We start from the raw sequence: 10,403 nt of genomic DNA, 5'->3' as shown, positions 1-10,403 counted from the left end.
TACTTAAGTAAAACTGAGTACTTTTTCCACCACTGAAGAAAACTAAACAAAAAACTGTGCTGTCAACTTTTTGGGGGGTGATTTTGAGAAACACACAGAGGAAGGCTGAAATACTACTTGTAAACGGTAGATGGCGTCACAGCCTCACTTTTGCGGTCCCAGACACATCTGGATGCATTCAGACGTTTGGAGCGGTGGAGAAAAAAAAGGAAAGGAAGAAGCCAGAGGCTGCTGAACTGAACTCACTAACGTCAAGGAATAGATGACGAAGACAACTCTCTCTCTCTCTCTGAACTGAATGGAATAACCGCATTTTAAATGAACACTCACACATAAAGTCCGGTGACTTTCACGTCTGGATAACAAAGAAAGGACAACCTTTTTTCCCCCACTATGGGCCGGTTTTCAGGCTGAAACACCAGGTTTGGAGGATTTAATAGAACACGAACTTTATTTTCTCCCCCAGAACTTTTATTGGAGTGAAGCGGACATCGTGTGATCCCGTTATTACTGGGTCTCTCTCTCTCTTTCTGCCAGGTTAGTATTACTGACCGACTTCAACGCTTTTAATGCAAGTTTGCGAACAGTATTTGAACGTTTCCAGCTATATATATACCGGGATATTTTGTTGTTACACTCGTGACATTTAAGCTAATTAAGAAATAAACTCTGATCATCGCAGTTTGGGCTCTTTTAGTCCCGATTTGAGACCCATATAGGACACGTAGGCTAGATTATAAGAAATGCAAGAAAACCACAAAAAAAAAACTGTTGATTAATCGATAGCCATATATATATAATCAGGGAGCTTTGCTAGATGATCAATGTTTACTTTGAGGTCAAATACTACTAACGGTTTTCGCTGTTGTTTAAAACTTTCCTCTAGCTAATTCTGTAGCCTACTCAGGAATTAAATAATGTGATACAACCTCTCTCTCTCTCTCTCTCTCTCTCTCACCACCTCTCTCTCCCCCTTTCTCTCTCTCTCTCCCTCTCTCCCCCCTCTCTCTCTCTTTCCCCCCACCCCCTCTCTCTCCCCATCTCTCTCTCTCTCCATCTCTTTCTCTATCTCCCTCTCTCCCCTCTCTCTATCTCTTTCCCCCACCCCCTCTCTCTCCCCATCTCTCTCTCTCTCTCTCTCTCTCTCTCTCTCTCTCTCTCTCTCTCTCTCTCTCTCTCGCTCCCCCCCCCCCTCTCTCTCTCTCTCTCTCTCTCTCTCTCTCTCTCTCTCTCTCTCTCTCTCTCTCTCTCTCTCTCCCTCTCTCTCCCCCTCTTTCTCTCCCTCTCTCTCCCCCCCCCCCCCCCTCTCTCTCTCTCTCTCTCTCTCTCTCTCTCTCTCTCTCTCTCTCTCTCTCTCTCTCTCTCTCTCTCTCACAGTGAGTGAGGATGGGTGACTGGAGCGCCCTGGGCAAGCTGCTGGACAAGGTCCAAGCCTACTCCACCGCTGGAGGAAAGGTCTGTTATGCATCTTATTAAAGCCACAGTCCCCAACATCACTGGAATGAATAATGATACAAAAACATGATCACATTACACTACTTTTACATTACTTTTGTACTCTACTACTACTACTAATAATAATCCTGGACTCTCATTCATTTCGTTTTCTACTCCCCACATAAATCTCTTTAACTTATCTCTGTGTCTCTGTTCTCTTTGTTTTTTCTCTCCAACTCTGTCTTTTTGCTGTCTGTCTCTCTCTCACTGGGCCCCCTCTCTCATTTTCTGTCTGTCTGTCTGTCTGTCTGTCTGTCTGTCTGTCTGTCTGTCTGTCTGAGGAGAAAGGGGGGAAAAGTTGTTATAAATCACATGAATGTGGTTTTAATTTAATGCTGGGTGTCTAAAGCATGTATTTTTAGTATGATCTCTCTTGAATGAGTGGGACTGTTCTGATGTCTGTTTGAGTGTATAGAAGGTTAATAAAGGCTTCTTTCTCTCTCTCTCTCTCTCTCTCTCTCTCTCTCTCTCTCTCTGTCTCTGTCTCTGTCTCTGTCTCTCTCTGTCTCTCTCTGTCTCTCTCTGTCTCTCTCTGTCTCTGTCTCTGTCTCTGTCTCTCTCTCTCTCTGTCTCTGTCTCTGTCTCTCTCTCTGTCTCTGTCTCTGTCTCTGTCTCTCTCTCTCTCTCTCTAGGTGTGGCTGTCTGTCCTCTTCATCTTCCGCATCCTGGTGCTGGGCACGGCCGTGGAGTCGGCGTGGGGAGACGAGCAGTCGGCCTTCCACTGCAACACGGCGCAGCCGGGCTGCGAGAACGTGTGCTACGACCAGAAGTTCCCCATCTCCCACGTGCGCTTCTGGGTGATGCAGATCATCTTCGTCTCCACGCCCACCCTCCTCTACCTCTGTCACGTCTTCTACCTGATGCACAAGGAGGAGAAGGTAAAGTGTTCAAGCGCCCCCCCCCCCCCCCCGCCTTTCCTTTTTAAACCCGTTAAGAACGTATCTGTGTCGTTTTTAGATTTCTTTGGGCTATTCAAAAATAGCAGATCTACAAGCTCATAGCGCGGCACCGAGTGACAATTTGTGCAATTATTTTTTTACTCAAAATGTACAAAATATTTTCAAATGGGGGGTCCGCGGCCAAATACATATCATTTTGGGGGTCCTTGACATGGAAAAGTTGGAGCACCACAGTAACAACATACTGTTAGGATTTAGAAAACATTTTTAGACGTATTTGGCTAAAAAAAAAATTGTTCAGGGACCCGCAGAAGCAAAGATTTGAGTTAGAAATGTTCGCTTGAAAAATATATATACTGTATATTCAAAGATTTGCGCTAACTTTCACGATTTTTCAAAAAATAGCAGATCTACAAGCTCATATGAACTTGTATATCTGCTATTTTTTGAATAGCCAAAGAAATCTAAAAATGACACAGATTGTCTCCTGGTCTTAACACATCCACCGCCAGAGGTTAATCTCATAATGTACTCACCAGTGCCAAGGTGTTTTTGTTGTTTTTTTGTTTTTTTCATGTCGCCATAGATCTTGTTAAAATCCTTAAGATTGAGCCGTGAACGGTCTGTTTACATCCGCGAGATCTCCCTGTATCTCCCAGTGAAGACCGCATGTCAAACGGAGTTCCATGATTGTAGTTAGAGCGGATTACGTTAAACAGTGAAATGCGAGGAGAAAAAACTACAGGAAGAGAATTGAGTTTCAGTTTCGTCTGTAGAATGGGAGCGGGCGTGATCGTCGAAACCGGATCCCAAATAATTCTATTTCCTGTCATCAAACCGGAAACGGAAGTGGATCAAAAAAATTCCGAAAGTGCACCCGGACCGCGCATGCGCGAAAAGACCGCAGCCCGTAGGACTACGGGCTCGGCGCTTAACCGTTGGATTTAACGGCCCGTAGAACTACGGGCCCGGCGGTAAAGGTGTTAATGGGTTAAACACTGGCAGTGGTTCTCAAACTTTTTCATGTCAAGGACAACCAAATTAATTATGTATTTGGCCGCAGACACCACCTGAAAATATTGTGTGACAGGGAGGGACCCACATACAAGATTTGTGTAAAAAGATTATCAGTATTCACATTTTTTCAAGATGTTTTGAAAATAGCAGATCTACAAAGCTCACATCTCATCACATTGCACTGTGAGCTTGTAGGTCGCCTATTTTCAAGTAGCCGATGTATGTGGGTTTAAAGTGGTCAAACCCCTGTGTAAATGTGTGAAAATCTTTTAATATTTATGTACATTTTAACTCAAATATTTGCTTCTGGGGGGTCCCTGGACAAAATATTTTGAGATGGGGGGGTCCGCGGTCAAATACATATAATCTTAGGGGGTCCTTGACATGAAAATATTATTCAGTCATCTATGACATATCTGTGATGTACTGTATGGCATATGTATTCATGTAGTTATTGACAACATTTTTGTCAGTCGTCTATGATTCATATGACATATGCCCCCATCTTTGGGAAGGACTATGATGTCACTCATCTATGATGTATCTGTGATGTATGACTCCGTATTTGGGTAATATTTCAGCCATTGACTTCCATTATAACAATTATTTCCCAAAAATATAAAACATGTTGTTAGCCTCATAGAATAATTGCCTAACTCATCAGTCACCTAGATGACTTAGGCAGAAAGTATACAACGAATTGTTCCTAAGTCATGTTTATCTGCCTTTTATATCATTTATATCTGCCTAACTCTACTGTCCTAACACTGCTGTTTCCTGTCTTGTTGCCAATGTTCTCAGAATGCTTGGTACATTAAAAATAATTTCTGCCTAAGTCATCTTGGAATGTAACAAGCATTCTGATTGGCTTAGGACATAGGCAATACGACACAATGATGCAGCAATGTTATGAGAGCTAGGTAAAAATGTCAATTTGACCAAATTTGACCAAAAAGTTAGTTAGGCAATTATGCTATGAGGCTAACGATATGTAACCTGACACCGTCAAATGGAAGAAAGCTTGCGACACACATTTTGTTTCACAGCGTACTTGCATCTGAGACTCCGGGCGCAGAATCGATGACAGACAGTTTTTTTTTTTTTCAAGCTACTAGGCAGGTGATTGGATGATCCCGCCCCTAGCAGCCGCTGATTGGTTCGGACACGCAGTGTTCGGCCATCTCTACTCCCTTCGCAATCCCAGACCTCCCTGAAATCAAATGCAAATGAGATTTCCGGAGGGAGGGGGTTTACCAGGCTAAACGATATGTGGAAAAAACAAAAACTTCCCCACGTGCCTTTCAGCCTGGCGGGGATAATAAATGTGATGTGAGCATTCTTATCGTAGTCGGTTGATTTTGATAACTGATTCTTTGACAAAACAACATTGTCTCACTCCCCAACATGCGTATTGTGTGACTTCTCAGGACGGACATCCCAAGAAGTCAAACGGTCAGATTCTAAAGGATATTTTGATTTCTCTGGTTCCTCTAAAGACTAAACTATGCTCTATAAACAGATTTTTGGCGGCTGACACCGTTGTGTGATGGAGCATAAATTAAGCTTAAACTGTGATTCTAAAGCAGTGGTTCTGAAACCTTTTCTTGTCAAGGACCCCCTTCTGAAAATGTTTTGTGCCAGCCAGGGACCCAGGGAAAAATATAAAATTATTCAAAATGTTTCAAAAAATGAAGAAGATATTTTTCAAAACTTTCCAGAAATAGCAGATAGTACAAGCTCGTAGATCTTGATCTGAGCTTGTAGATCTGCTATCTTTTGAATAGCCAACTTATAGAATGGATAAAGTGGTTAAAATGATTGTGATGCAAATTCATCCAAAGTGACTGTGTTTACATGGACCCGACACAAGTCCTCCATGTCATATAAACATCCATCGTGGCTGGCTGACTTCCTGCTCCAAACGTCAAACTCATGTCGTAGTGCAAGGGTTCTCAACCTTGTCAGGCCGTGACCCCCCAAATAATCATATTTGAACTGAAGACCCCCCCTACCCTGACAAGCACTTGGAATTGTAGGAGTTGAGAGTGAGGCATTACATTTTGTTTGACTCGGTTCCACAGATAAAAACTGTGAAAATAGCAAGCCCGATCTACAAGCTCACAACGCCTTGCGTTTTGAGGCGTTGTGAGCTTGCAGATCGGCTATTTTCACGATGTTAGCCTCTTTCTTATATTATTTCACAATTTGGCCAATGTTTGACCAGTTGTATAGTTTGTTGATTACTTTTGTTGCAGTAACTTTGTTTATTTTTTTGGGAGGTATTTAAAAGGTCTTAAAAGTCGTTAAATTGTCACTTCACTCACTGTCATCTGGGGACCCCCCCAGTGGTTGAGAACCACTGTCGTAGTGGTGGATCCCATGTCAACAAGTACTTCCACACATGTATTTTCACATGATGTTTTATACTTTTTTAGATGTTTAACTTTAATTTTATAATGGAAGTCAATAGAACAACTGCCTGTAAATAACCGAGGTCACAGACTGTCCACATGAAGTTCCAGATCCACACCAGAGCCACACCATTCTCATGTGGACCGTGGGTATCATATTGATACCCACGGTATCAATATGATATTGATATTGCCCCAGCCCTATTCTAAAGTGATTGAGGTTTTGTGTTTTTGCAGTTGAGGATCAAGGAGGAGAGGCTGAGAGAGATCCAGGGCAGAGGAGAAGACGTGGAAGTTCTGCTCAGGAAGCTGGAGCTGAAAAAGGTTGGTCATGTTGTCATATTTTATATTTTAAAGGCACAATTACTGATGCAAACATACAAATAGGTGCAGCCCCACCTCCAAACCAGATGTTTTTGTTCACTAGTTGATTTACTCGGCTCTTGGTAGAAGAACATCAGACGACAGATACATAATTATTTATGAAATTGTCAACTGTATTTTAAGTATTTTGGGGCTTCAATAAGTTTGTGTATGTTGATAGTGTTTGTAAATATTGTAGTAAAACAGACATATTTGGACTTTCTAAACAGAATGTATGTGGATATTATAGCAAAACAATCTCAGATTGGGTCATTTAGCTAATTCAATTACAAATTCATATGACATACAGTACCATTCAATAACAAAATCTAACTACTTCATAATATGTGATACTGATGTGATGTATATATATATACTTTTATTGCAGTTTGTTCATATTACATTTCATGTTGACGTATTATATTTTCTTGCACTTGTTTTGTTTTTCTTTTCTTTTTCTTTTTATATACACCCAGTGTTGCACACTAAATTAAAATGCAGTAAACAAAAAACCTAATTACACAAATCAAACAAAGCAAATTACACTATATTGTTGCTTTTATACAATTAGATTAGGATTAGGATTTGTATATTTCTAACATTTCTTATGTCTTTGTCTTTGTTGTTGGGTTTCCCAGTTCTTCCTTGTTCTCGCCCTACTCTCCTCCTTTTTGTACATTTATGATTTGATTTGATTTTCATTATTGTTATGATTTCTCACCATTAAGATGAAGTACGGCATCTGGGACCATGGGAAGATCAAGATGAAAGGCTCTCTGTTGAGAACCTACATCCTCAGTATCATCCTCAAGTCCGTCTTGGAGGTGGGCCAACTTTCCAAAGCAGATCTTTTGAATATATACTGGTGTATGATGATGTGTATCTCCATATTTCATCCTTTTATGTTCTTTTCATAAATTAATGCCCCATTTTATACTTTGTTGCATGACAGTGTCACGTAAAAGTAGCTAAAATGGCCAATCTACTAGCTTAGTGCATGGCCATCAACCAACTGCTATTAGGGCTGTCACGATTACTAATTTAAGTCAAATAATTGTGATTAGCGATTTAATTGGATGTTTGGCATTGAACATTGGAACATATGAATGAAAATAAAAAAATCTGTTTTAGGCTTTGTAATGAAACATTGCACAGGGCAGATATGACAAATAACTTAAATTTACAAAGAAATTATTGACATTTTTAGTTTTGTACATGTAAAAATAGCAGAAATAGCTATTTCTGCTTGTACATAAGCTATTTTTACTGTTTGTCATATCACAACAAAATATGCAGGGCTTAAGTGGTCAAGATATGAAGACGAAATTGCATGAAGAATCCCTCACAATTCAGGGTTTTTTTTCCAGTTCCTTTCAATGGCGGTGGTACTGCATGTGTCCTCTTCAAAGCGTCCCTTTCTCTCCTCAGGTGGCCTTCCTGACGATGCAGTGGTTCTTCGTCGGCTTCATCCTGGTGGCGTGCTACGAGTGCGAGTCCAAGCCGTGCCCGCACAAGACCGACTGCTTCCTCTCGCGCCCCACGGAGAAGACCATCTTCATCATCTTCATGCTGGTGGTCTCGCTGGTCTCCATCCTCCTCAACGTGATCGAGCTCTTCTACATCTCCATCAAGCGCGTCAAGGACAAGCTGCGGGACAACTACCAGGCCCCCGGGGGGGCTCCCGCCGTGGCTTACCAATACTACAACGGCTGCCCGCCGCCGCCCTCCGCCCCCATGTCCTACAACCTGGCCACGGCGGAGAAGGGCAACTCGTGCAGCAACTACAACAAGCAGGCCAGCGAGCAGAACTGGACCAACTTCAGCACGGAGCAGAACCAGCTGGGCCAGCGGGCCGGGGGCGGCGGTGGCGTCGGCGGAACCGGGACCAACAACAACAACAACGAAAGCACCGACTCCATCTGCCACAGCCAGGTCTTCCCCGGCTCGCCGCATCACCAGCGCTTCCAGAACTCGAACTGTCACCCGCCGCCCGGATGCTACGAGCTTCCGGAGAAAGTGGGCTCCGCCGGGAAGGAGTTCCACATGCTGAAGCAGCTGGACAGGCCGAGCAGCCAGGCCAGCAGTCGCGCGCGGCCCGACGACTTGGATATTTAACATTAGATTAAAGCGCTTTCGATGGAGCCAATTCCGGATCCCTGTCGTGTTTTAGGGGGATGACCAGGGAAGAGACACTGTTCATGTTCACGTTCTTGCTAGATGCCATGCTGGCAAAAGGTGAGACGACACAGCTCCCAGACTTGGTTATTTGGTTGGCTGAGTTATTGATTGAGATACTCTTTCTGAGTAGAACGGAGACGATCGGGCTCCACATGGCTTTACAGGAAACCCCTCCCAGCGCCACACAATGAGAGAATCCCCCTTTTACTTCCTGGATCTACGTTTCCTGCCAGGCACAAAACACTCCTCCTGGGCATTTCGGTGTGAACCGTTTCGGGCCTTTGTTACGTTTTTTGATGGCGACAGAGGATATTTATCAGACTTCGAGACAATGTAAGAACCCTCCCATTGAGAGGATGAGTCATATTCTCCAAAGAGAATATAAACTGTACTTCCAAGCGAAAGTGCCTTTTGACATGATGGGAAAATGATGGGCTGTGTCGGTATATCTTGTTTTCGTTCTTTTTTTTCTCTTTTTTTTCCTTCTTTCAAAGTTTGCACTTCCTGTTTGAAGCCATTGTCCCGAGAACGATGAGTTCCCTCATGGTGGGAGCACAGTGGCTCCAGTTCTCACAATGACTCTGAGGACTGTATCAATAGACCGTTTTCACAGAGGCCTTTTTTAACAAGTAATACTGTTAATTGTAGAGTGTGATTCAATTAGGTGTTTCTGTGTGCCGGCCTGGCACGAAGTTAACTAACTGTACAGGAGCCGTCCATGCAGGAACACAATAAAACCTAAATGAAACACCCACAGTTAACGTTATTGCCTTCAGCTGCGTTTACACGTTACATATGCTGTGAGAAGGGTCTATTGTTGAACATTTGGCTCTTGACAGGAGACCACGGGAAATACTTGATGTCGCGTAACATTCCAAAACACAAAATATATATATATATATATATTTGGAGTTGGTGTTTTTCAATGCCATACTTTATTTAATTCACAACAATCATAAGTCCTTTGATGCAAAATTATTATTTGAGTGTTTGATTGATTAGCTTGACTATAGTGCCTATATATTTATTAGAACATACAGTTATGTGGGAGAGCTTTTGCATTTTTTATTTTCTGTTATTTTTATTGGTGTAATATTTTGTCCTGATAAACTTTGAATGAATGCTGTTGTTGTTTGGAAGCAATTCTCTCTCCCTGTAAGTTACCCAGTGCAAATCCTTTTGTTCATGTTTAATATTATTGTATGGATAATCTTTAGAATGACTGTGTTATACTGCTAACTGGATTATCTGTTTTGTTTGAGTTCACAATCCAGACAAAACTACAACAACAAAAGTCATAAAAGAATGTTTCCAAATCTGAATTTGATTCAAGTTTGTTGAATCCATCTTGCACAAGAGCACAGTGACCTGAAAACCTACATTTCATTTGAGGGCAGAAGGCAATGCAATGCAATGCAATACAATGCAATGCAGTGCAAACATTTAATTAATTTACTGTTACTTTGAGAGTAAAGTTTACTGTTACTCTTTAAATTAAAAGTAGGGTAAGTGATAAGTTCGTTTTTTTGATGAAAAGTTCAAAGTTAATGGTTAAAGCACTATAATCTGATAGTAATCATAGAATGTTTGTTCAGTAACAGGGGTCTCCCTGTCTGTCCAGCTCTTTAATAAACAGAAAATTCATTTTCAGGTGGGTTGCCTAGTTTCAGCCAATAAGGAGAAAGTGCCCATTTATCAGCTTAAATTTTCCAGTTCCAATTTTGTCTGCTCCTTTCTTTGTGTCATCACTTCGAATTCTACTTGTTTATCCTGTATCCTGTGTAAGTACTCTTTCCTGATTGGATCAAATTAGTATCCCAACCTGAAAATGCATTTTCTGTTGACTAAAGAGCTGGAGAGACAGGGACTATGATTACTATCAGAATATAGAGCTATTTAACACTTGTTTTAACACAAATAGCACTTACCCTACCTTTAACACTGAGGATTTCATGTTTATAAGTTAAGTGCCTGTATACCAGTGTTAGGCAACAGGTGGCTCGTGGGCCGAAATTGGCCCGCCAGTGATGACATCTGG

General features: G+C 41.9%; 1 protein-coding gene across 1 annotated transcript; it reads left to right on the top strand.

Annotated features, from left to right (window-relative positions):
• Window positions 1–262: 262 nt before the first annotated feature.
• LOC308080774 (gap junction alpha-1 protein-like) lies at window positions 263–9,827 on the top strand. The gene is made up of 6 exons (XM_080422752.1): window positions 263–537; window positions 1,378–1,455; window positions 2,130–2,375; window positions 6,062–6,148; window positions 6,916–7,011; window positions 7,616–9,827. The coding sequence occupies exons 2-6, from the start codon at window positions 1,387–1,389 to the stop codon at window positions 8,300–8,302; spliced, it is 1,185 nt and encodes a 394-aa protein (XP_080278878.1). The 5' UTR covers window positions 263–537; window positions 1,378–1,386; the 3' UTR covers window positions 8,303–9,827.
• The last annotated feature ends 576 nt before the right edge of the window (window positions 9,828–10,403 follow it).

This window comes from Gymnoscopelus braueri, assembly GCF_963280865.1.
Source record: "Gymnoscopelus braueri genome assembly, chromosome: 24".
In the NCBI taxonomy this organism is placed as follows: domain Eukaryota; kingdom Metazoa; phylum Chordata; class Actinopteri; order Myctophiformes; family Myctophidae; genus Gymnoscopelus; species Gymnoscopelus braueri.
The sequence above is the reverse complement of the archived record's forward strand: the minus strand, read 5'-3'. Positions and strand labels throughout refer to the sequence as shown.